Raw genomic sequence first — 27,115 nt, 5'->3', positions numbered from 1 at the left:
TTGGCTTTTTTTTTTTTTTTTTTTTTTTTCTTCTAAATTAAGAGGGTAGGAACAGCACTGTAATTATTTGTGCTGGATTTTCTGGCAGGGAGCTGAATAGGAAAGCTTCTGCTCTGAGTGAGGGTAGAGACATTTCTCCTTTGGACTGAGGTTGATTAGTTTGTTATCTTGTCATTTGATGCCTGTTAAATTGCTGTGGAGGCACTAGAGTGAGAAACTAGTTATCTTTTCTGAAGTAAAAGAAATTTTTTTTTAAAAAAGAAGGATTAAATAGTTTACTCTCTGAGGCTAAAATTACAGGTGTTGAGTGCTTTGTCTGTTTTATTTGTAGAGAAACCTTTATTGTTTGTTACAAGTCATTTAGCTGAGAAGGGCAAGAGGAAAGTCTGTAGCCCCTTTCTGTTGGTTCAGATGAATTATCACTTGTGTCACTAATTCTTCTTCCCACACCTCTCTGCTTGCCTACCTTGCCCCTCCTTTGGGGCATGAGTGTTGTGCCTCTGGTCACTTTAATAGAAACACCATGATCTTGAAGACAAATGTCCCCTTTTTCCTCTGCTGTTATTATCACTTGGTTTATTTCTCTGGGCATGCAAAGATGAGAACAGATGGCACAGAGTTTGCCATCTTAGCGATGAAAAGGGAGAAGCTGAAGGAAGAAGTAACTTCGGGGACAGAGGAGAAAATTGCCATGGTCCAGCTTCAGGTGCCTCGGTGTTTTACATGAGTGGTGGGGCAGTTTTGATCTTGGGTGCTCTGAAACAAGCCTCAGGTCTCAGGATGCCTCAGGAGCCTCAACTCCCAGCTTGCACATCCAAGATGCCCCAAGGTGGGCAGCAGGGCTCATCCTACTCTTCCTCACTCTGTGTCCCCAGCGTGGTGTGCATCTCCTCCTGGGGATGGAGAGGGTGTGCATCCCAGTACTGGGCTGTTTACTGTAGGGCTGTGTGGGGTTGGTTTAATACAAAAGTCATTTTAAAAACAACCAGGCAGGCAAGACAGTGGCTGCTGGTAAAATGACTCTGGGAAGATGCCTCAGGGGGGATTAAGATACAATGCTGGAGCTATTAACTGGGAAGATCCTACCTCCTCAGCTCCGGTTTGTTTTGCCAGTGTTAAGAGGGAAGAGATGAAAGGAACTATAAACAGTTAAAAAAAACAAAAAACCTCTCCAGGCAGAAAGGAGGCAGTTTGGGAGCTGCTCGCTGGGAGCAGGCACCTGCCTGCAAGTTTGCAGGAATCTCAGCTTCTCAGCAGCTCCCCAGACACGTGGTGGTGGCTCGGGACCTCCTCTGTGTCAGCTTTAGAAAAACATGAGGCTGCCTACCTCGTGTTAGTAGGAAACCATATTTTGATTTGAGAAAGCTGTCTGGGGGAGCTGCTGGCACCAGAGGCCAGTGGGCCCCAGGGGTCCCCTGAGTGCTGCTGCAGCCCCCCAGCAGAAGCTTTTGGAGAAGAGGGGATGCCGCCTTGTTGGGGAGCGTGTCCATCACCACCTGCCACTCTGGGCACTGCACTGACCCCCGCACACCCCCGGGGGAGGCAGTAAGTCCCTGCTGGCCTTTGAGGGGGAGGTTGTGATGGGGACTTGGGCAGGTAAGGCCAGGCACCTCCCAGACCTCCAGCAGCAGCGCCGCGTCCTCTGCTTTTCTAGCAGTCTCCTTTTCAGTCTGTCCTGCCTTCTTTGAGGGTTTTAAAAATCTGCTTTTCCAGTAGACAAGAGGCTCAGTCTTTCCTCTTGTGCTTCCTCTCCCATCCCACTCCAGAAGAAGGAGCTGTTTGGCCTCCCTGGCACAGAGCCTCTCATAAACCTCTGTGAGCCAGACAATTTGTAATTTATTGCCCCCCTAACCCACCAAATATTTTCAAATTGCTCATGTTACTTGCTGGCCTGTCTTTTGCCATCCCTTTCCCTCTTCTTTCCTTCTAGCAAAGTATTTACCTGAGGCCTTTCACACATAAAAATCTGTAGTTTAGATGCATCAGTTTTGAAGAAGCCCATCTCCTCTGCCTTGGGCATGGTTTGTCCCTCTTGACTTTGACTTCTCCGTAATAGGAACCTCTGTTGTGGAGGAATCTGTGGATTGCCTGTTGCATCTGCTGGAGGTGTTACTTGAAGCAACAGCCTCTGAATGCAGGAGGTTTAAACTGTGTCCTTTCCTGGGTCTCTCCTGCCACATGTCATTTCTTGTAAGTGGAGCTGTTTTATTTGGCGAGGGGGTGGCAGCCTCTGGCTTTTGCTATCTCTGCAGACCCATATGGTCCCACTGATAGAGAGTCCTGCGTGTCTGCCTCAGATTTGCAGGTGACAGTGGCATGTGCAGAAAGAAATGGGTGGAGTTGCCTGTGCTGGACGGGCATGCAAGGCTCTGCAAAATCCCTCTCTGTGGGAATTGCCAGTCAGCTCTTATCGGGCACGTCCCGGCGCAGTGAGTTGTAGAAATCAAATTAGCAGACGAGTCCATTGCTTACGTCAGAAGTTTTTGCACTGGGGATGATGTGATAGCCCAGGGCCCCTTGCTGGGTTGCCTTCCTAGGTTTGATTACGAGGGCTGTAACAAAATGGAAACCTGACAGTGCAGTTTTGTTTCTGTCTTGCTTTCTCCCCCATCCCCTCCTTCTTTCTGGCTCAAACCATTTCTTTTCTCGCTGTCGTTTGGGGCCCGCAGAGTAGAGAACCTGTCCTTCCTATAAAAGCAGAGAAAGCTTTGCCCTGCTATTTTATAAAACAAGTTGTTGTGACATACCACACAGTTCCTCGCATCACTCAGTAGTTCATTAGGCTGTCACTATACAAGCATATTAAATGACAAGCTAAAAAACACAAGACAGTGTGACGGTCCATTAAAATTCATAAAGGATATCAAATATTCAAGGTAAGGGATGTAAAAAGAAGCCATTTGCTGTAAATACTAATACCCGTAGTTGTATAAACATAATGAAGAAGTGTTGTGCACCAGCAAGCAGTGCATTGCTGCTGACAAACCCCTGGCTGCCTGGGAATCCCTGTAGTTATCTATTTCCAGGGAGCTGCTACTGCTTCAGCAAAAGGTCTCTTTCAGAAGCTCCAGCCTGTCATGTGAACCTCTTCTCCTAAACAAACACCACAGCTGACTTGAAATCGGAGGCAAGATCAATTACTTTCAAGCTCCCAGTGTCATGGAGTAACAAGACATGATGTTATTAATTTCTCGTGTCTGGGGCAAAAGCAATGGACCTCTGATTTAACATTTTGGAGGGCTTTTATATTCCCCCCCCCCCCATACTGGTTCCCCTGGAGTATTTGCATACTTTGTCCTGGTAGTTTCTAGTAATTCTTAACTTCATTTGCAGCTGCAAATGCCTGTCTTAGCAAAGCAGAGTTGAACTGTACAGACAGCAGGTAAACGTTGACGTTTTAAGGCCTTCTGAAGAGAAGCTTCAGAGCTCCCATCAGTTCTTTCAACAGCAAATCCAGTTTCCACACTTCACCCCACCTTTTGGAAGAACATCTGACTTTGAATATAAAAACTGAAGGCAATGGAGATTCCACCCCACCTTTAAGTTTGTTTTTTTTAGGAGGTTAATTACCCTCACTGCTAATATCTGCATGTTATTTCTGTGGTGGTTTTGGTTTCCAGATACTTAGGCCTTATTAAGGCTTTGTCTGCTAGTCCCCAGCCTCCTCTACCCAAATCAGTAATAAACAGGTTTTCGAGGCTTTTGTCTGTAGCGATTCTAAAAATAATTTCTTAAGGGAATCCAGTTGAATCTGAGGAAAGTGAGGTGATAGTCAGGTGATGTCACTCTCAGGTCCTGTGCTGCATCTCATCTGGTCGCCTGCCCAAACTAGCAACTGTTGCTGTGTACCCAGGGGAAGGTGACACTCCCAGCCTTTCCTTGGTGTTGGAAAGCGCTCCCTTCAGGGCTTGCCCGGCCCTGGAGAGCTGCTCGTGCCTGTCCCAGGCCTTTCGTTTTACCCTTGTTGGGGTAGCCGTGGAGGAACCTGAATCATGTCCTGCAGGATGCTTTGAATTTTTCCTGTTCCTGAAGAAGGCCATTTCTCGAAACCACTGCTGGTCTGGGGGACTGATGTGACTGAGCCCACGAAGTGCCTGTGCTTGGGCTCTGGGGTGAAGATCGCGCTGCAGCGTGGGTGGCAAGGTCTGAAAATCATAGAATCATATCATCATGGAATGGTTTGGGTTGGAAGGGACCTTCAAGATCATCCAGATCCAACCCCCTGCATGGGCAGGGACACCTCCCACCAGACCAGGTTGCTCCAAGCCCCATCCAACCTGCCCTTCAACACTGCCAGGGATGGGGCAGCCACAGCTTCCCTGGGCAACCTGGGCCAGGGTCTCCCCACCCTCACACTCCAGAATTTCCTCCTCATGTCTCACCTCAGTCTCCCCTCCTCCAGTTTTCATCCATTCCCCCTTGTCCTCTCCCTCCCTGCCCTTGTCCCAAGCCCCTCCCCAGCTTTCCTGGAGCCCCTTCAGGCACTGGAAGGCTGCTATGAGGTCCCCCTGGAGCCTTCTTGGTTCTGTCCCACCTGTCCCATCAGGATAATGGCATGACACCATGACATTTCCAGGCCAGCTTATTTCCTTTTCTCAGTAGCACCCCTGCAAACTTGGCTGCTGATGAGACTTTTCCCCCCAGCGTCTCTCTGGGAGATAAAAAACCTCACCAAAGCAGCAGGGCTTATTGTCATTTGAGACGTGGAGCTCCAGCAGTTCTTCAGTAGTGACCTCAATCCTGTTGTCTGAAGTAGGCAGGTGATGTAGCAGGTTGCTTTTCTCTCCAGTAAGAGTGAGCGTGAGCTGGGGGATTTGGTACCTGGCAGATGATGTTCAGCACATCACAGGGACCAGTTGTCAACAAAGAGTGGAGTTGTGGATTTTTTTTCCCCTATGCTCTCCTAGCAAAACATGCTGTTGGGGTATCCCAGATCTGCTATTGGTAAGAGTTCTTATTGGCAGTGGGTGCTTATGAAAGGGTAGATTCTCCTCCTGACGAGCATGTGATGACTATTAATACTCCCAGGAGCTGGGCTCTGGCACTGTCACCTCCTTCCTGCCAGCACTGCTCCTCTGCAAGGCAGAGCCCTGGCTTTGCACAGTCCTCTCCAACATTCCCAGTGTCATCCTGACATCTCTTGATCCATGGCTGGGACCCAGCAGACAGCCCTTAACCCCCTGGTGTTGGCCAGGTTATTTGCCTGGAGTCACCAAAGGCTGTGCCCCTCCTCTGGGCCAGCTGGCCCTTTCCCTGGCAGGAGGGGAGCCACATTTAGAAGGGGTTGCTTACAGGTTTTGTCTTTATTTTGCTACATTTCTTACCTAAACATGCGAGCTCCATCTTGTAGGTTCTGGGCAACGTAAGGGTGCTGGATCTCAGCAGCCTGCAATTTGATCCTGGTTTTGTACAGGGCTTAATTTATTTATTTTTTTTAAACGTGTGATTGCAAACAGCATGGTACCCAGTTCAGCAATGTCCTGATTCTGGGGAGGGAGCAGGGGGATGGAGAATGAGCACAGCAGAAGAAGGCACTTTGTGTTTACAGGTCAGTGTGCCAGAGTGATGGGTAGGGTTGAAGACATTTTGTGGTTCCCAGGGACTCTTTTCCAAGCATGTACATCATCCCGACACACAGCAGCAATCCAGAGCTAAATGTCATGTAAGTGCCCATAGGTGGTGAAGTTATTTTAAATTATGATGAAGTTATTTTGCCTTTCACCAAGTGAAAAAAAAACCCAAAGTTTTCTAGGTGGAGAAAAAGGAGAGGAGGGAAAAAACATGGCTGAGTGCCCAGCTGTGAGTCGTTCAGAGCAGCTCGTGAAAGTATCTTGAGGTCGTCCTTCCTGAAAGCTTTTGAAATTGAAAGTCTGTGGACTCTTGCCTCTTGGCAGACAGACCCGTTCCTCCTCCTGGCAGATTCTGCCTAACAGTTTCCCTTTCCCCCCCCCCTCTCTTTTAAATACCCCTGAATCACAGAGCACACTCGTCCTGCCTTGCTTCATTCAGGTCTGAAGCCTTAAGGACCCTGCTGAAGTAGTGAGGAGGACAGCATGTGCTGGATGCTAGAGCCAAGGGAGAGGGGATGGGCAGGGGGGAGAGATGACCCCGTCTTCAGGCTTCGGTCCTAATCCTGCAAACTTTTTCTTATGTGAAGAGTCCTGCAGAGGTCAGCCAGCCTTCTTGCACGAGCAAGCCTTGCTGCTGTTCAGCATCGTGCTCATCTTGTGCTTCATCCCAATAATGCGGCCAGAGTTTCTGATAAGGCACGGATGGGGTGCTTGAAGCCAACTGGAGGGAGAAGCTGCTGAAAGCATGCATGGGATTAAATATCAACTGTGCTTATTTGGCAAGCAGGACTGAGGTAGGCCAAATTCTGGAACTCAGAAATGCACATAGAAATGCAGTACCACCAGTTTCCAATGTACGCTCTTGGTCATCTGCTCCAAGGAGGAAAGTTAGTCCAAGTGCTCTTTCCAGGAGTTGCCTACCCAGGTGGCCTGTGTGCTGGCATCTTGTGTGCTCCTGTGCTGTCAGATGAGGAGACAGCATTTCAAACCACCCTGCACTCCCATTGCATTTGTGATCACATTCTTGGCTCTGGCAGCAAGAACCGTTTGTTGGGACGTGGAGCTGCAGAGCAGCTTGTCTGGTGCAGCCCTGAGCTGGGGTTGCTGCTCACAAGTGTGGCACTGGAGCAGCAGGAAGGTGGTGAAAATGAGCAAAACTGTCACCCTGTTGTGCCATAATGTCTTATGAGTACATTTAGGGTCTCCTAGAACAGAAGGCCTGTGAGGTAGCTGCAGCTGGTGTCCTGGAAAATCAGCTTCATAGACTCACAGACTAGTTTGGGTTGGAAGGGACCTTCAAGATCACCCAGTTCCAACCTCCCCTGCATGGGCAGGGACACCTCCCACCAGCCCAGGTTGCTCAGAGCCCCATCCAACCTGCCCTTGGTACTTCAGTCCTTCCTGTTCTGCTGGGCAGATATTTCTGGCATCTGTCTGTATTAAGCTACCTCATGGAAATGCAACTTACTAAAATGAAACTTACGAGCGACATGGAGTCCAAAGCTCCCAACACTTCTGCAGTGTTGGGTAAAAGATGCTCCTCTATGCTTATAGCTTTAAGGTTTCTTGCTGTCCTGATTTTAATTGCTTTGGACACACTCATTTAATGGCAGTGGGGTGGGGTGGGTGGCTCTTTGCCCCAGTTAAACAAGCGGAGCCCAAGTGCTGCCTGCTCCTGCCCCTGCAGACATGTACCCCATCTGCTCCCTCCTGCTGTCTTCTCAGTTACCAGCATTGCTGTTTGTCCTGATGAGTCCTTGTGTGGCCATCACTGCCCATCTCCCTGAACACCCCGAGGTTGGTGAGAGGCTGTCCTGCCTCCCAGCCTCTTCCTCCTTATTTATGTGTCACAGGAGGAGGAAACCTAGACGGTGATGGGTTGTCTGGGGTCACTGTGTTGCAGTTCTGGTGATGGCAGCAGTTCGTAGCTGAAGTATTTGATTTGTTAACCTTATAAAAAGATGCCATTAAATACTGTATTTAGCTCCTCAGGGGAAGTAGCCTAGTTTCTTTTTCATTTTCCTTTTCTCATCCCTGTTTTAACAGTAGTGACTCAGCTGTCACTCTGCTTCGGAAGGGCCACTGGGGTTATAGCTGTGATTGGATGGCACCAAGAACCCATTTCTGCTGAAAATAATTAATATGGTGCATTTTCACCTCAAAAAAAGCTGGAGACAAAACTACTAGAAGGATTTCATTAACTTTTTTGAGGTTTGAATCTTGCCTGTGAATGAAACTGGAAATTTCTGGGTGTCTCCTCTTATTTATGCTTGTTAACAAGGCAAGGTCTGACAAAGACTGGTGCATATCTGACCCTACCCATTGAGGATATTCATGGTGAAGTCCACAGAGCAGCTCACAGGATATGCACTTAGATCCATGCAAAAGCCTTTGTAGGTGAGAATCTCACTTTGCAACAGGGAACGTGGTCGGGTCCTATGAGCAAAATGAGTTTTCACCAGCTCTGGAAAAAGTCTGACTAGAGACAAGTGTGGACTCTTCCATCTCCTTAATTTTTTCCTTTTGCACTTTGATAATCTTAGCCAAACAGCATCCTGTTCCGTTCCTGTTTTTCTAGGTATCCCATCTCCTCTAAACTTTAATCACAGGAAAAAACAGAAGAAAAAGCATAAAGCTAGTTTTTGTCAGGCCATTGTGTATTTTGCATATCAGCTCATGTTATAAAAGTATTAGCAGGCCTGTCATAATATTAACTTACACACATTGCTCAGGGTGCTTGGTAGTGGGTCCCCTCCCTTTCCCAGAAGGAGAGTGAATATTCCCATGGGCATTTGCCAGTGCTCCTGTCTTTGTGTCCTCCTCTGTTCAGCTGCAACTTGAAGGTGCTTGTTTCTTGGTGTACCTTTGTTATGAAAATGATACCTGGCATACTCAGGAGGCCTTGCATTCTTGAGCTATGAATACTGTGAACGGTGTCATAAAAAAGAGATGAAGTACAAAGGCATTCTTAGAATCATCCTTTAAAATTTGCCCCGTGTCTCAGCCGTGTTGAAAAAGGACTTATTTTATGTAGTGTGGTTCTACCAACAAAATGCTTTCCCCCCTAAAAGCAGGATGTGACATGTGTCCACCCAACCCACCTGGGGTCTGCGCCCAGTTTCTCTGAGAAGCGAGATCTTTTCCTGCCCAAACAATTCTATGTCTCCAGGGATTGTGGAGCCCTCTCAGGGCACACAGAGCTACTGCAACCCAGAAACTCACACATTTTGATTCAGCTAGTCAATACTTAGAATTTTTCAGAGCTGGGGATGGTGTCTGGAAGGTGACACCATCTCGGGGCACCAAGAGGTTGCCTTGATGCTTACCCTGAAGGGCAGGGAAGGCAAGGCCGGTTTGTGCTAGCACATGAAACCAAAGCAAGCCTCTCCATTTCATGTTCTGAAGCATCTTTATTGAATTAAGGCTTCTTTGCCTGCGTGTTGAGGCTGTAAACTTTCCGATGCATCTCCTCCTTGTGCAGTCCTTCCCACAATGGAATCTCAGCCAGCCTGCAGCCTACAGGGTAGGTAATTCTTGTCCTAGTACGTGGTGACGATCTTGGCACAGACAAGGTCCTGAAACCCATCACCCTTGTGGCTCTGAAGCTGCCTCTGAAATATGTCCCAGTCTAGGCACCAGGGCCCCTGCGTGGCCAGAGTGTTGGCTTCAGGAGGGATTACTCATGTGTACAGATTCAAACCAGGAACATGAAAGGGCTCCTCCACTCATCACTCTGCTATTTGGGTGCCCTTGCTCAGGGTGGGGTGCCAACAAAGCACTGGGAAGGGCCAGAGCATTTTGACACAGCCTAGCTTTAGGCTCAACATTTAGCTCTCATGTTTGTGATTGTATCTGTAGCAGTGACCTTAGTTTCTCAGAGTAGGTAAATAGTTGGGGGGGTGGGGGTGGGGGAAGAAAATAAAAGGATTTTCATACTTGTTCATTTACCTGGGTTGTGAGGTTTCTGGGATGGTGCTGCTGCCAGTTGCATGTGGAACAGGAATGTCCTGCTTGATGTAGCAAAGGGCTGATTCACTGTCAGCATAATAGGTGTCATCTTCCCTTTTGTCAGCTCTGAGGTGTGTTTTACCCCTGCAGTGAACAGAAAATAAGTTTTTAAAAATCCAGTAAAACCAGTAACATGCAAGTCATCTGAGGGAGATGAGGTTTAATGGAAACCACAGCAGTTTGTAAATGGGGTTTGGTGAAGCTGAGATTAATCCAGAGGGGGAGTTTGGTGAGTCCCAGTGAGGGAGAGCTCTCTGAAGCCTCCATGCCATGAAAGCTGTTGGGAGTGATTGTCCCAAAGCAGCCACAGCTCCAGAGCCTCCCTGGGTGAAGGGTGAGATCCACCTCCACCAGCACAGAGGCACTTGCAGAGGAAGATGGGCTGGTGGGCTCATGTGGTTGAGGTGCCTGTTGCTCTCCCCTGATTGCCAAGGAGGGGCTGGCATCACTAGCTCAGACATCAAGGACTGACCTGGAGCTGCCTAGGCTGGGTGAGGAGAGTTACCTTTTAAGGCTGTGTAAAGCTTTCTCCATAGGAAAAAGGAAAAGAAAATCCAATGCTATCAACTTGGAGCTTACAGCTAGGGCATCACAGCATGGAAACTAAAGCCACATGCCTTGGTGGTGAGTTTGTGGGCAGGGCTGGTTTTGGGGCTAGGGGTCCCAGTGGTCCTGTGGAAGTGAGACGGAAGAATGGACTGAGGAAAGACTCGTGAAGTAAACCCACCTACACTGTCCATGTAAGAAAGGTGAGGAGGTGGATGGGTTTGTCCACCCATGTTATCTGGCATGGTGTGAGTTAGGTTTGTGTACACAGAAAGCAAGTCTGGATGATTTCTCAAATACGTTCCCAAATGCGGTGTTTAAAGTATGTTCCCCAGTGCAGAGGGAAGAGGTAGGAAATTATAAGAAAGAGAGAGGGGAAAGGCTAGGAGGACCCTCTGCTATTCTCAGGACGAAAGCAGAATGTGCATCTGAACACATCAGAGGGAAAACTGATCACTTTCTACTTTCAAAAGGCATTAATATTTTACAGCTACCATTGCGTCTTGAAGAGCCTGCATGTCTTTATTGGCAGTGCCATGGCTACCCAGTCCCTCCCACCCAGTCGTGGAGGAGGAGATTCCTGTTTTTCAAGTTGTTCTGTTTGCTCATCCCTCCTCTTCTAATTCACACCCTGTACCCACCAGCACTGCAGTCACTGCACTGCACTGCAGTGAATACCTGGAGTCATGGCTGTGCATTCCCACCCCAGCTGCCCTTCCCTGAAGCTCAAAAGGAATTTTTTTGCCCCTTAAAAGCCTGTGGGTCAGACCCACTGGCAGTCAAGCTCAGGGCCTTCCCTGGTGCTCAGGTCCATGGAGCAGGACCACTCCCTTGGCCACATCAGCTGCTGACTGAAGCACATTGTATTTTAAAATGCACTTATTTATTTTTTAAAATCAGATAATACCTTCTAGTTCAATATTAAACTAATTACATGCTTAAAATAGCAGAGGGAAGGGGTCCTGTTTCAGAGTAGTCTAGGTAGCAGAAATGCCAGGGGCAGTTCTGGAGGTGGCTTGAAGGCTTTCTGGTGGGAAGGTCTGGGGTGCCTGTGCTGGCTTTTGAAGGGCTTGCTCAGGCCTGATCCAGCTCAGCCAGGAGACAGCGTATCAGGTCTGTTCCTCTCACCAGTCACATGCCAGCCCTCGCTGTCACCAGGCCTGCAATTTAATGTGTGCAGCTCAACACTTCCAGTGAATCCAACTCGGGCGTTTAACAATCCATCGTTTCCGGGCGAGCACTTCAAGGAGCTGCGGGCAAGGCAGCCTTGCACCTCGGTAGGGCAGGAGCCTGGGAAGAGCCTTCTCCAGGCCCACGGATTTTACTCTTTCCCTGCCACTGGGCAGTGGGAGTTGGTGCTGGTTTGGTTGCGTTTCACCGGCCTTAGGAAACATTAAAGAAGCCGGGGCACGATCACAACAAAATTTCAAAAAATAAAGATTTCTAAGAGGTGATTCAGCAATGAGCAGCTTTCTTCATCTTCCATGGGAAGCTACTATTTTTGCTGAATTATTATAAGCAGCAGCATCACTCACACTTATTTATAAATGGCACGAAAGGACACCCATACGTGTTTCTAAATAGTCGATGTATAGTAACAGCCATATGCTGAGAATGGGTGGAAATAGAACTGAGCCCTCTGGTTTCCCCAGCCCCTTGTGGGGGTTGTGCTGGGATCTGTGCATCAAAGAAAACAGAAAACAAACAAACAAAACAAAAGGTAATTGGTTTGGTTTGGTTTTTCTTCTTTCTAGCAAAACAAACCCAAAGCCTTCAGGGGGAAAGTCTGCAGTAAATGCAGTAAAAACTGCATTGTTTTCCTTGAGGTCTGACTGGGTGACCACTGAGGTTTGTGAGGACTCTTCCAGTAGTCCCAGCAGCTGGCGGGTTGGGGCTGTGCTGACAGTGGTAGCTGTTTTTGTGAGAGTGACTGTCCATGCAGTATTGGAGCTGATGAGTTGTCTGTGCCTGCAGTTCTCTTGGGGCCCTGTGGCACGGAGGAGGCAATGAAGCCCTGCTGAAGGGGCTCCACCACCACGGTGGGTTGGCATTGCCCAAGTTCCTGCAGTGGAAACACTTCAAATGCTGTGGTTTGCTGTGGAAAAAAAAAAAAAAAAAAGTTAGATGAAGATGTTATCTGCTGGTGACACCACTCCTGAACAGAAATGAGAGTTGTTTTGATCTTGATCTGTCCCTCCAAGACCCAGCCACGTGCAGGTTTTTTCCATGCAACTCCTTGGGTTTTAGTCCAGTAAGGGGCAACATCTCCTGTTCATGTCCCAGTCGAGCCTGCACTGAGGTGCCTTGGGATTTTCAGGAATTCAGCATCTTGCAAGAGCAATGCCTTGAAGTAAATTTCTACTCTTAAGTTAAATCTTTTCATTGAAATGAAGTGTGTTCTTGAATGTTGGGCAGCCATGAGACGAAGTGTGTGGAAGGGGGTGAAAAAGGCGGCTCCTGCCAAGGTGCCTTTAGCCTCCTCCTGATGGTGGTGCCTGCCTCCCAATTCCCAAATCCCATTTTAACATGGAAAAGTATCAGCAGAGAACACAGAGGCTCATGCTTTATTTTTAGGGGGCTTCCTATAGCAAAGGGTCACAGGGTACATGGCTCCTGACACTGGAAGGAGTTGCAGGAGAGCCAGACCTTGTTCTTGCTCTGCAGCTGCATTGGTTAAAGTATCAGCATTTCCCTTGCTCTCTGCTTCCTATCTCCCAACACCCAGTGGAAAAACATAAACAACAACTGGCCTGCTCTACTAAGAGCAAAACAAATGTTATTTATTAGAGTCCTCCTGTGGTCAGAGGACATCTGACTGTAAAACAGCTGGAGATTTTTTTGCTAACTGGAAGCGTGATGCTCTGAGACAATTTCCAGGCAGTGTGTATTTTCAGCTAAGTTTTATTTACGTCAGCGTAGTAATTTGCAGTATCACTGTTTGCAAAGAGTGAGGCAGCAGTTGTTTTAGCTAGAATTAATTTGTGTGTGTGTGTGTGTGGTTGTTAGGAAAAGCTTTTATTTAAATGGTGACTTGGTTCCTATCGCTCTTCAAGCAACCTGGTCTTCTTTGAGCAACCTGGTCTGGTGGGAGGTGTCCCTACCCGTGTAGGGGGGTTGGAACTGGGTGATCTTGAAGGTCCCTTCCAACCCAAACCATTCTGTGAGTCTATGATACAGGTCCACGTGTTGAGATAGTTTTCTTTGCAAAAGGGGGAGCACAAACCTCCTTGGCAGGCACATCACTCACCACCTGCCCTTGGGACAAGGAGCAGCCAGGGCAGGGGGGAGCAAGGGGCCGTCGTTAGGGAGGGTTTGTTTCCCCTGCCCTGGTCACCTTCTCCTGACAGGATCTGGCTCGGCACGGTGCCCTGCCTGTGGGACAGAGGCAGATCCTCCTGCTGCTCTTCTCTCTGAGCCAGCACATTTCGGAGGATAAATCTTTGCTGGACTTAATGTTCTCCCAGGGAGCTCTAATATCCCCTGAGGCTTCCGGCACTTCCTAGGGGTGGGGGACAATGGGCAGAGTTGAAGGCAGAGAGCTCATTCCAGCAGGGGCCTCCTCTAGCCAGTCACCTACCACCAAGGTCAGAAATACTCCTTTGAAGAGAGGATGAGGAGGGCAATCCACAGAGCCACCCTGCAGGTCATAGAATCACAGAATGGTTTGGGTTGGAAGGGACCTTCAAGACCATCCAGTTCCAACCCCCTGCACGGGCAGGGACACCTCCCACCAGCCCAGGTTGCTCCAAGCCCCATCCAACCTGCCCTTCAGCACTGCCAGGGATGGGGCAGCCACAGCTTCCCTGGGCAACCTGGGCCAGGGTCTCCCCACCCTCACACTCCAGAATTTCCTCCTCATGTCTCACCTCCATCTCCCCTCCTCCAGTTTTCATCCATCCCCTGTTGTCCTCTCCCTCCCTGCCCTTGTCCCAGGTCCCTCCCCAGCTTTCCTGGAGCCCCTCCAGGCACTGGAAGGTGCTCTAAGGTCTCCCTGGAGCCTTCTCTTCTCCAAGCTGAACACCCCACCTCTCCCAGCCTGTCTCCAGAGCAGAGCTGCTCCAGCCCAAGGATCATTTTTGTGGCCTCCTCTGGACACGTTCCAACAGGTCCATGTCGTTCTTCTGTTGGCAGCACCAGAGATGAGTTGTATGCACCAGATGCTGAGCTGAATTTTCCTCCCTAAATCTGTAGGGCTTTTCCCCCTCCCCTTTTCCTGCAGGAGGGCATGTTTGGGTAGGGCTGAGCCTGTGTCATCCCACTTACCCTGTCAAGGGCTGTGAGGACAGTGGGCTTTGCCAGCCAGGAGCCAAGGGAAGTATCCTGCAGGACCCTGGTGTGCTCTTTCCACCTGTTTCTGATGAACATGTGGTGGGGTTTGCAGGAGGTGCCTTAGGAACTTGCAGATGATACCAAACATGAAACATTGAAAACATTTGGGTGTCAGGAAAGATTTATTTTTCTGTGTGTAATTTGCTTAATGCTTTTTTTCCCCTCCTGCAACTTCCATAATTTAGGAAATTATGAAGCAATCTGGAATACATAACTTTTGGTTTTGTATGGAAGAAGATGAATATTGGTACAATGTAGCTGGATGTGGGAGGACCTTCTTATATTTTAGTTCTTGCTTTTTCTGCATCTCCAAGGTGCCCTCTCTTCTTTATTAAATGTTACTTGTTTTTCTGGTTTGCAAAATCTCATGGGAAAGTGGAAGAAATTCAGAGACCTCTTTGGATTGAGGATTTCAGAGTTCCTTGAGGAGAGTAGCACTGCAGCCTTACAGAGCTAGGCAGAAGGTGACTCCGTGGAACCAACAGATTGGTACTTCCTGAAGATCTCCTTGCCTGTACTCACAAATCCCTTTCACCAGAAATTCCTGCATACATGGAGAGTCACAATTGGCAACTTTATTTATTCCTAATTTTGGAGTCACTGTGCCTGTTTTCCTGTTTACTTGCAATTGAATCCTCCTGGGGTCTTGAAAGCAAGCAAAATGTAAAACTGGTCGAAGCAAATTTTGACTTCATGAGAAGGCACAGACACAGGTCTGGATGGGTGTGCAAAACGTGTTGGATTATTGACAATCCCCTGTTTCAGCAGCAACTGAAGGCGAAGAAGGTAGTTTGTCAGTTTGTTTCATTTTGCTTTTCTTAAAGAAATTGGTTTTGGTGGAGAGCCTCTGTAGGGATGTTCATCCCAAAGGAGCTTTGTGCTACAACTCTTGGAGTGAGGTGACAGGCTGGAAACTAAAATTCAAGTGAGCATGGAAAGCCATGGAGAAGTGGGGCTTCCTCCAGTCCGTTGAAGGTTGAGAAGCTGAAGTTATTTTCATGGCTTCTTTTCAGTGGGATGAAGTCTGATGCCTTCCTCTACTGTGTGGCTGCCAGACAGCTTCATACGGGGAACGTTGAGCATTAAATATGTTAATATAATACAAAATAAAGTGTAATTCTCACAAGTGAGCATCAGCAGCATGTATGGGTCAGCAGATAGCATTTTTGTTTTTCTCCCATCATGTCCTACTATCCCAGTTGTTAAAATAAACAACTGCTTTTGATTTGTAGCCCTGACTTTACAGTTTGGGAGCCTGTGTCCGAAATAACGAATGAGCCACTCACTACGAAACACTGAAAGGAAAACAGACCAGTGTGTAACTTGGACTCAGCAGCCACCAGCTGCACCTCATCTTGGTAATCTTTAGGCTTGTTTTTTTTTTTCTTTAAAGCAGGGGCTTTTAAGAGTTAAGTTACACAACTCTCTTTTTATTTTTAAAGTGAGTGGATTCCTTGTTGCGTTGTTGAGGATGATAAATTGATACCACATGTTGCTCCCAGACAAAAAAGACTCTGTGCTGCAGTGGAAGCACTTGCAGCTGGTGTCTGAGTTAATGGACGGGCTCCACAAGGTAAACATGGGTTGGAAGAGGCTGAAACAGGCACAGGGAGAGGGGGGATTTTCTCCGTTTAAAGGCCTGAGCATTTGCTGCTGTTGTTGTACCAGGACGGAGTGTTGAGATCACACCCAGTTCAGCCTTTCTGGGAGACTCGCTCAGTTGCTGGTATCAAATCAGGTCTACAGCCCTTTGGAAACATCTGAGTGTCCTCTCTGGGAGCGTACCCGTTTGCAGTCTTCTTAAAATATCAAGAGACACGTGTAATTAGGGCATGGTAGCTGATTTCTTGTTGTTTGGGTTTTTTTTTGTGAGCAAAATGTGGTTGGTTCCCTCGAGTAGCATTAACGGAACGAAACGTGGTGCAGTGGATGGACATTTACCCAAGCTGAGAGTGTGGCCCCAGGTTTGGGGGAAGTGCTGTCACCCCACGTGTTGCTGCCGTGGCTGCTTGTGGGCACCCAGGTGCACCCCTTCTGCTGATGCTGTCAGCCTAAGCCAAGGTGGGGTAGCAGTGCTTATGACACTGTGCCACCCTCTGCTCACACCAAACCTGACCTGCCTCTTGTGTTCCTCTGCCCTGGGTCTTCCTTCTCTCAGGGGCTGGTCATTCTTCCCTGCAGGACCACTTCCCTGGAGGACTAGGACATGGCTGGGCTGGGCTCAATGCCATACAGGATGCTCTTGATCTTATCTGCAGGAACCTCAGTCTTCTGGCTCTTAGCAGAGCTCACGGCATTCTTCAAGTCTGGTATAAATAGTAACACTAATAAAGGGAGCTCATCATATTTGTCTTCTGCTCTGCTCTTGTGCAGCCCGTGTGTTGTACCCATCGGTGGTGTCTGAGCTCTTGCCAAGGTGTCTGCAGCCTGGCTAGCATCTGTCCCTTCTACATGTGGTCTGCAGGACAGATTGATGGAAGTTCCCTCGTAGATCTTTTGAAGCTTCTGAGTGCATTTTGGCATGGAAAAGTGCACTATGTTTCCATCATCATGGCCTAATTTGCCTCCCACAAAAGTCAAATACAAATCCCCATCGATTTGATCAGCAGCAGGTTCAAATGATAACTGAGTTTTCTTTGCTTCCCCCACCTCCTTTGCGGTTTCTCGTGTGATCAAATATTACTGATGCACGTGGTTGTGAGCAAAGATTGTCCTGTGATATTTTCCTGTATTTTAAGCAGAAAGGAACATCTGTCCTGGCACCTAGTTTGGGTTTTTCAGAGCTGTGGCACCTCTCAGGAGCCCGGTGAAGAAGAGGAGGTGAGCTCACGGTGGGAATTGCACCACTCATTCACCACATAGGAAAAATTTATCCCCCAAAAGGGTTGTCAGGCCCTGGCCCAGGCTGCCCAGGGAGGTGGTGGAGTCACCATCCCTAGAGGGGTTTTACAGACATATAGACGTGGTGTTTGGGGACATGGTTTAGTGGTGGGCTTGGCAGTGCTGAGATAATGGTTGGACTTGATGATCTTAAAGGTCTTTTCCAACCCAAATGACTCTGATTCTAGGATGCTTTGATCTCTCAGAAGCGAGATAGAAAATACAGTCACTTCCATCCAGATTGCAACCTGGTAGCACAGTGCAACAGCCTTGACTGACTTGAGTTGTCAATCCTGGTGACTTCTGTAGCAAAAATTGCATGTGAAAGGATAATTGGATCCAGCCCTGATTTGACTTGGCAGAGCATCCAACACAAGGAGAAGCCAAGGAACTTGCATACTGTTGCTGACAAGGTTAGCTGGGGAGGTTACGTGAAAGAAGTGGGTTTTAAAGCAGTGTTTGGACAGAGGGTGGAGATGGGGTACACAAAAATAAATTTGCCATAATTATGCTGAAGAAAACCATCTTCCTACAGAAGGAAAGTAAAGAAAACCAGAAGCTGGGAGCCTAAGTGGCATATTGTGTGATGTAAAGGAAAACAAACTGCTTGGATTTTTTATAACCACCAATTTCCAGTGCAAAAGTATTATTACACTCTGATTATTTGTGCAATAGCAGCTCTAAGCAAAAAGATACAGTGAGAAAATGGCACGTGTGCACACACACATCCACACAGGGAGGAGCTCATCCTGGAAGGTGCCTCAAACCTTTTTTGACCTTTAGGATTTTGGATGCTTTTAGGCCTGTTGGATGTTGGATGATGAGTGTTTTCTAAGGTTGTTTTGGTTTTGTTTTTTTTTCATTAGCACAGTTCCTGGTGCTGTGTATTCTTCCATCCAGCATTTTTAAGTAGAAAACAGTGTAGTTTGTATGGCTCTTGTAGCCTGGCTTGGTGGGATGGTCTAGCTCTGGTTGCCATCATCCTGCTGCTGGCTCTTTGTGAGGAGAGATCTCCATGCAGATGTTCTTGCTAGTGGTTGTCCATGAAAGTCACAGGATGGATCATAGAACCCTAGAATGGCAGGTTGGAAGGGACCTGAAGGATCATCTGGCCCAACCTCTCTAGGCACTACTCTAGTTGACATGAGGTGGCTCAGCACCCTGTCAAGCTGAGACTTCAAACTGCCCAATGTGGGGGAATCCACCACTTCCCTTGGGAGACTATTCCAATGTTTGACTGTCCTCATGAGGAAACATTTACCTCTTGTGTCCAACTGGAATCTCCCCAGGAACAACTTGTGTCCATCACCCCTTTTCTTTTCCATGTGTCTCCTTGTAAACAGGGAGTCTCCATTTTCTTTGTAGTCACCCTTTAAGGTCTGGAACATGGTAATAAGGTCTCCCCTGAGCCTTCTCTTCTCCAGGCTGAAAAAACCCAGTTTTCTCAACCTCTCCTCATATGGCAGGTCCTCCAGTCCTCTGATCATCCTTGTGGCCCTTCTCTGGATCCTCTCCAGCCTGTCCCATCCCTTTTGTAGAGCATGGACCAAAACTGAAGGCAATACCCCAGGTGTGGTCTGACAAGCACTGAGTAGAGCAGGATGATGACTTCTTTGTCTCTGCTGGTGGTTTCTTTGCCCTGCAGTGCACTGTGCACTCATGGTGAGCCTGTTACCCACCAAAACCCCCAGGTCCCTTTCCACAGGGCTGCTCTCCAGCCAGGTGGATCCCAGCCTGAGCTATGCTCCTGGGTTATGAATGGGAGAGCTACCTGCACTGGTGCAGTACAGGCTGGAATATCAATAAGGGTTATTTAAAAAAACAAACAAACCAAAAGAGCAGTTCTCCAGCCAGCTGGGAGAAACCTGAGGAAGTAAGCAGTGGTGCCTAGTTATTAGAAGTTAGAAACAGACTGCTGCCAGACTCAAAATATAGTTAAAATGTCATCAGTTAAGTAATAAAAAGCTCATTCCTTCTGCAGACTGAAGAGCTATTATGCTGCAACTCAATCCACCAGATTTTGGTGGCATGATAGTCCCTTGGAAATGGAGAAGTTTATAGCTGAGGGACTGACCCAAACTTCTCTTGTGTATGACTGTGAAGTCTGGTCTGTTGTTTTGCTCAAATTGTTTAAAACCTAACAGTTGCTATTTTGAACTATGGTTCATATGATTTCTCTTTTCATTAAGTGATAATCACAACCATGTCTGCTGTCTGCATGCAAGAAGAACTTCAGGCATGTTTTCCATTTCACAATCTGACAAAAACCTCAACACTTAACGGGGGGGGGGGGGGTTGGAAAGGCATTTTATACTGAAAAGAATGGTTTAAAAAAAAAAGCTGAGCTGCATTTCTTTGTGTGTCAAATGTGTCTCCAGTTCACTTATGTCAAACAACCATTTATCCTAAGGATGTTGAGGTGCTTGTGGATGATTTATTGATGCATTCATTCTTTGCTGGATTTTTTCAATGGTTGTAAGTGAAGGGCACTTATCCTGGATGGTTTGATTATGCTAGGATCCTGTTGACCTTGTGTTTTTAAAGCATGCTGGTAGATCAAATGTGATTTTATCCTCTTTATAGATATATGCCTGGTAATGCCCAAAACTTAAGAAAAAAGACTCTTGCGACTTTTTAAACTTGATCATTTCTAACCTGGAGGAACAGCACAACTGTTCTGTCAAAGGAATGTGAAGTAGCTCCCAAGATGTTTTGACTTGCACATGGTAAAAAAGACCCAAACCAAACCTGGAAGCATTTTCACTAATGTGCTACTTGCTTGACCTTACTTTGAGCCAGATTTTAAGCCCAAGATCAGCAAGACGAGTGGAGTGGGATTTTAATCTCTGTTATTTCTGTGTAAATCCAGAGTCGTTTCACTAGGGGTTACCTGGGTTTTCTCGGCCTCTTTTTCATGGGTCATTTATCCTGGGCTTGAGCCATGGTGGTGTTTGGATGATACATGGTGCTGACCAGTGCCAGCAGGTCATCTGCAGAAGCAGGACAGTGCATGAGCTCCCCAGAAGGTGCTGTCTTCTGTGGGGCAGGGGGTACCCAGCTGTCTGCAGCAGCTGGGTACCCCTCCACATCCAGCAGCTCACAGGGACAGGGATATCGCTGTGTGCTGTGTCACATCATGTTTTGAAGTCTGTGGGGACAGCACAGCAAGGGGACAGCTGGCCAGCTCCTGCAGCATGGGCATAATTCTGGGGTCTGTAGTCGAGAGAGGAAGCGCAGCTTAGTCATGCACAGGGCGCCCGGGGTTGACGAGCAACAGCACTTGCAGTTTTCTGAAGAGTTATTACACCAAACACACAACACACACGCTCATGGAGGGTTAGAAAGACATTTGCAGAGGCTGCAGTGAGTGTGACTACCCCTCCAGCCAGACTTCTGCAGTGTTGATTTCAAGGAACTGATGACGAGACTGCTGGTAGTACAGAGGGCTGTCTTGAGTTGAAAGTAAGGGAGAACCATCTAGCCCCTTGCCCGTTCCATTCCTCAGGGTGCAGCTTTTGAAGGTGTAGAGATGGGCACCAGGAATGCACGCTGCAGTCTCATCCCAGACCTCCTGTGTCCACCACCCTTGGTGGTGTTCAGGAGGGCCCAGTGCTTTCATTTGTGTTGCTCTTTTCCCGTGATGTTGCTTTAACGGCTTGAGATTTGGGGCAGTGAAAGACGTGGGGTGCTGGTCTTGACGTTTGTTTGTTTTGTGTTTTTTTTTTTGTTTTGTTCCCTTCCTGCAGAATTCCATCCGGCACAACTTGTCACTCCACAGCCGATTCGTCAGGGTGCAGAACGAAGGCACCGGGAAAAGCTCTTGGTGGATGATCAATCCCGACGGCGGGAAAGGCGGCAAAGCGCCCCGGCGACGCGCCGTGTCGATGGACAACAGCAACAAGTACACCAAGAGCAGAGGGCGGGCAGCGAAGAAGAAGGCAGCCCTGCAGACCGCCCAGGAGACGAGCGAGGACAGCCCTTCCCAGCTCTCCAAGTGGCCAGGGAGTCCCACCTCCCGCAGCAGCGACGAGCTGGATGCCTGGACAGACTTCCGCTCCCGTACCAACTCGAACGCCAGCACCATCAGCGGCCGCTTGTCGCCCATCCTGGCAAGCACCGAGCTAGATGATGTTCAAGATGATGATGCTCCACTGTCTCCAATGCTGTACGGGAGTCCGTCGAGCTTGTCCCCATCGGTAAACAAACCCTGTACTGTGGAGTTGCCCAGGTTGACTGATATGGCTGGGACGATGAATTTGAACGACGGACTGACAGATAACCTCATGGATGATCTCTTGGACAATATAACGCTCCCTCCCTCCCAGCAGTCTCCCACGGGAGGGATAATGCAGAGAAGCTCCAGTTTTCCGTATGGTTCCAAAGGTTCAGGGCTGGGTTCCCCGTCGAGTAGTTTCAACAACGCCGTGTTCGGGCCGTCGTCCCTGAACTCCCTCCGCCAGTCGCCCATGCAGACCATTCAGGAGAACAAGCCGGCCACCTTCTCTTCCATTTCTCATTACAACAACCAGACGCTGCAGGATCTCCTCGCCTCGGATGCACTTAGTCACAGCGATGTCATGATGACACAGTCTGACCCACTCATGTCACAAGCCAGCACGGCTGTGTCCGCCCAGAATTCCCGCAGGAATATAATGCTCCGCAACGACCCCATGATGTCCTTTGCTGCGCAATCCGGCCAGGGCGGGCTGGTCAATCAGAGCCTGCCTCATCACCAGCACCAGTCCCACAGCTCCTCTCTTAGTGGCAGCCGTGCCTTGTCCAGTTCCATCAGTAACATAGGCTTGAGTGACTCAAACAGCTTGGGATCCACCAAACATCAGCAGTCACCCGTCAGTCAGTCTATGCAAACACTTTCTGACCCGCTCTCAGGCTCCTCTTTGTACTCCTCTAGCGTGAACCTCCCGGTCATGGGACACGAGAAATTCCCAAGTGACTTGGACCTGGATATTTTCAATGGGAGCCTGGAGTGTGACATGGAGTCCATTATCCGCAGTGAACTCATGGACGCAGATGGGCTGGATTTTAACTTTGATTCCCTCATCTCAGCTCAGAACGTTGTCAGTCTGAATGTGGGGAACTTCACTGGTGCTAAACAGGCTTCATCACAGAGTTGGGTGCCAGGCTGAAGGATCTTTGAGAACAGGGAAAATGGGCAAACAGGTCAGTGCCCTGTAGATGTGGTAAAATCCTTGGTTCCTTAGTTGTGCTGGAGTTCACACCAAACACTGAATAGTTAGTGCACCCTCATAACATTGATTGGGCTTGTGGTGGCTGGTTGTGTGCTGGTCTGCGACAGGAGCAGCCAGGAAACACTGGGAGGTGTGGAGGGAAAGGAGGCGAAGCTATAAAAGCTGTTCAGCTCCAGCACTGTCAGCACACACGTGATGCTGCCTGTCCTTCTTAATTTAGGCATGAGAAATGCTAATGACAAATCAGGCAAACCAAGATGGAATATTTGTGGGCTTTAGGAATCGCACGGCTCCAGCTTGTCCTCTTTGAAGTCGCAGCAGATGGATTCTTCTCTGCAGCCGATGGCCGCACGGAGCTGAGCTGTGTTCCCTAGGGATGGGGCAAGGGGCTTTGCTGTCAGGGGAGCGACGGTGCTGCAGGGGAGAAGGGAGGGCATCTTGGCATGTGCTGAGGATCAGCTGCGTGGGTCAGAGCTGGAGTGAATTCGAGTTGCGTTGCTGCTGTGGTACTAGGGAATTTGTTTGGGTTTTCGTTAAATTGTATTTCTTGCCCCCCCCCAAAATGCAGCGAACGGGGGAATGTTGTGTTGAAATAACAAAGGTGGGATCCTGGTCCTAGGGATGTCCTGGGTTTAACCTTTTAAATATGCAAACATTGTTATTACCCCCCACAGGACTGGGGTGGGTATAATCTTCTTTTGGACTCCCCCAAGAGAGTATCTGTAGGTTTGGGTTCTGACATAGGTGCTTTTCAAATGTTAGCCTCCTCAGATGAATTTTTTCCAGATTGATGTGGTTTTTCCGTTGCTTCTTTTCCACAGCTGAGGGCATTTGAACTTGTAAACATTGTTTCTGTCATCCTTTTGTGATTCTGCAGGCTCCTGCCCATGCCTCTGCCTGCCCACACGTACATGTTCACTGACTCACGGGGTAGGTGCCACACAAAGTGCCTTTTCTCCGTTGTTTATTTATTAGTGTAAGGTAGCAGATTTCAAAATGTAGTAGGATAAAAGGTTAGCTATAAATTATTGAAAGTGTTCTATTAACTTCAGAATAGTATGTAGAGTATCCCAGCGAGGAGGTTAAACAAGGCATTCATTCTGTTTGGAGCTTACTTCCAACTTTCTTATTTTCTGGATGGAAAGACGGAGTCAGTGTTGTTTGACTTTACGGTCCATCATGTGTCCCTTTCATCTTTGAGTTTTCATTCTCTGTTTCACAGTTGGATGTTCCAGGGGAAGCTTTGCAGTAGATGAGCAGCAGGGGTGAACCTCCTGAATGTCTTCCTGTGTGTTTGGAGATCTGCTGTCTGAGAGGGAGAGCAGGACTGCACAGGAATCCTCCTTTCAGCCGTTCTGCAAAGCCGCCTTGCTCCCAAGGGGTGGGTGGTTTGCACAGTCCTTTCTCTGTCAGTGGGAGGTTTTCCTCAGGTCCTTTCACATCTTCTTGCTCAAAGTAGAGAGGGCTGCAGTACACAGTCAGGAGACAAGCTGTGGAGGTGGGCTGTAGAGGACATTGTGTCCTGCTGACCCTGCATGGGATGGCAGCTTGGCAAGGACATTGGCACACCCGAATTCTGCTTCAGTTCCAGTGCTGGAGGACCTAAGAAAGGAAAAGGGAGAAACAAAGAATTGACTTGTGAGCCAGGAAGCAAAAACTTAGAAAAGCTCATGCTTGCTGATCAGTTTTCTCTTTCTCCAGGTGCATGAGCTGTTTGGATCTAGAAACTTTTTTTTGCATGAGGTGGAAAAAAAAAAGAAAAAGGCTGTAGGAACTTTATCGCGTGCGAAACATCCAACAGTACAATCTGCCAAATGGGGCCTAAAAAAGAGATGTTATTGACAGCTTTGCTTGACACAGGCAAATAGGGCAGCCTCCTGCTTTTGTGTCTTCCTCTGCTGTGTGTAGGTAGAAGATGCCTGCAGGGAGACCTGCCCAGGCAGCCTGGAGGAGGCACAGCACCTCACCCCTTCCCCCATGGAAAGCCCTGATCTCTTTCAGGCTGCTCCCTCCGAATAGAGGACCTGACACATCTGGGTGAGCAGAGTCTCATTGCAGAGGACAGATTTACCAGACAGCTCTCCTCGGCAGATTACTGTCCAGTCATCTGTGGAAGCCTCTCTCCCTCTCTCTGACAAACGGGTTGCTGCGGGGTGCCCCTGGGATCAGGTGCAGTGGCAGATGATTTCTGCTGAGCTGGTTCATCATGAACCCTTCCTTAGCTGCTAAGCAGTGCTGAGTGAGACTTTGCCTCCCCACGAGCACCTCATATTCTGATGGGGACACCTCGCCTGGCAGTTGGGTGCAGTTGTTCTGAGTTGCTTTCTTGGTTACTTCTCTGGCCCCCTGAGAAGGACCCCTGAGTTAAAACCTTCTCCCTGCGGTGTTTGTGGTGCCCACCATGAATCTCTGAAGCCTTGAAGGCTGGGCAGCATGTTCAGCAGAGCAGTCTGGTGCTGGCTCAGGCCAAAGCCCACGGGCATTTTTGCAGGCAGAAACAGTTACAAGGGGGGCTTGGAATGCCTGGGAATAGTGAGTGCTGTGTTTTCTGTGAAAAATTAGAGAAATGTTAAGAGTCAGGTTTTGGGAGGAAAGGCCAAGTAGGCAGGTATTTAGTTCATACTGCTCTAGGTAGAGAGGGGGGTTTACTTTGGAGGAAAATCAACTACAGTTCCTTCATAGGGGAAATGAAAAAGCCCTTGCAGGAGATGCCCCCCTTGTGGGTTTAGGGGCTGTGCATGTTTGCTGCACATAACCCTGGGCACAATCCCTGGAGAGAGCCTTGCCCTGTCCCACTGCACTTGGCCCTGTGCCCCTGAGGCTGGCCAGGCCATAATTAAGGCTTGCAAATTAATTTGGGTTTGGTTTGGTTTGTTTTGCTTTCTCTACAAGAAAGGAGAAAATCAATACATTGTTTTCTGGCTTTATTCACTCGGCCATAATTTTCCTCTCTTAAGCTGAGGCCCCAGTTCCTGCTTCCCCAGAGCACTGGATATACCCTCCCCCCACTCAGGTCATCATCTTTATCAATAAATAAAGACGTCACTATTCCCTTGCCCTTAATTTTGAAATTAATGGGTCCTCTCTCAGCCTTTGGTTCCCACAACTATGCACGTTGCTCCATGGTCCTTCTCAGCTGGCGAGTCCCAAGGGATTTGGCATTTGCCAAAGAGTAATCCCAAACAGACCGGCAGGGAAAGAAGCTATTTGGGACATTTACTGCTGCCTGGAAGGTCAGGAGCTGGTGACAACTTCTGCTTGGGCAAACATTTCCTCCGGCATCAAAATTAATCCAAGAAGTTTATTTTAACCTTGATTCCACAGGCAGCAACGCTGACAGGGCTTGGGCAGGGGGTGGAGGATGGCTCAGCACAAGCAGGGCAGGAGCTTCTTCAGCTGGTTTCACCATCTAGAGCTACTAAGCTGGTGAAAGGTCTGGAGAATAAGTCCTGTGAGGAGAGACTGAGGGAGCTGGGGTTGTTTAGTTTGGAGAAGAGGAGGCAGAGGGGAGACCTCATTGCCTGAAAGGAGGTTGTAGGGAGGTGGGAGTTGGGCTCTTCTCCCAAGTGAATAATGACAGGATGAGAGGAAATGGCCTGAAGCTGCACCAGGGGAGGTTTAGACTGGATATTGGAAAGAATTTCTTTGCCAAAAGAGTGGTTGGACAGTGGAAAAGGCTGCCCAGGGAGGTGCTGGAGTCACTATCCCTGGAGGTGTTTAAAAGAAATGTAGATGTGGTGCTGAAGGACATGATTTAAGCACTGGACGGGTAGATTAGGTTATGGAGGGGGGTTTAGGTTATGGTTGGACTTGATGATCTTCAAGGTCCCTTCCAAGCAGGATGATTCTAGGATTCTATGATCTGAAAAACTCGTCTAGCTGCATCTTCAGAGAGAGCTTGCAATGTGCTCTTTAGCAGGATGCCTCTGGGCTCTGCAACAGCTGTGCTGGAGTCACATTGACTCGTTCAAATATTACAAGTAAAATACTTCACAGATCAGTTAAAGTCATTCATTTTGCCCTAGCATCATCTGGGTCCCAGATCATCTTGCTGGGGCAGTAGAGTGCACCAGCTACTAATAGCAACATCACACAGTTTGTCAATTAACATCTCTGAGAAAGCATTAGTCTGTATCAGTTTGTGCTACTTGCCAGTTTGTTAATAGGTGTTCAGCCTGTTCCTGGGTGAAGTTCATACCAAAGACAAATGCATAGGTCTGAGCATGACTTGCTATTCACTCCAATACCATCTTAAAAGTTGAAGTAGATAGTGAAAAGACCTCCATTTGAATGGAGTTACAAATCAGAGACATCTGGACAATACATGACAAGGAAGATTATTTTTATTCTCTACCAAAAAGCTTTTTTTCTGCTCCTTAAACATGACATGTGGAAACCAACATGGGTGGACCCCTTGCCTGAGGATGCTGACAGCCTCAGGGCCATAGCTGCACTTCCTGCTCTCTTGTTTTCAAAAATGAGATCCTAGAGGTAGGTTTCTCACACAGATCCACGATGGGACTGGCTGCCTTTAAAAAAAATCTCCAGGAAATTCAGGAGCAGCAAATTCTT

The 27,115-nt window shown here is 48.2% G+C and overlaps 1 protein-coding gene across 1 annotated transcript in view; it reads left to right on the top strand.

Annotated features, from left to right (window-relative positions):
* The window catches only part of FOXO3 (forkhead box O3), an 85,199-nt gene extending 62,690 nt beyond the window's left edge, over nucleotides 1-22,509 (top strand). Inside the window, exon 2 of the mRNA XM_051613116.1 lies at nucleotides 21,080-22,509. Within this exon, the coding sequence (XP_051469076.1) occupies nucleotides 21,080-22,480 (1,401 nt within the window). The 3' untranslated portion in view covers nucleotides 22,481-22,509. The remainder of the gene's footprint in view (nucleotides 1-21,079) is intronic.
* Nucleotides 22,510-27,115: the final 4,606 nt, after the last annotated feature.

Source organism: Apus apus, chromosome 3, assembly GCF_020740795.1.
Source record: "Apus apus isolate bApuApu2 chromosome 3, bApuApu2.pri.cur, whole genome shotgun sequence".
In the NCBI taxonomy this organism is placed as follows: Eukaryota; Metazoa; Chordata; class Aves; order Apodiformes; family Apodidae; genus Apus; species Apus apus.
The sequence above is the reverse complement of the archived record's forward strand: the minus strand, read 5'-3'. Positions and strand labels throughout refer to the sequence as shown.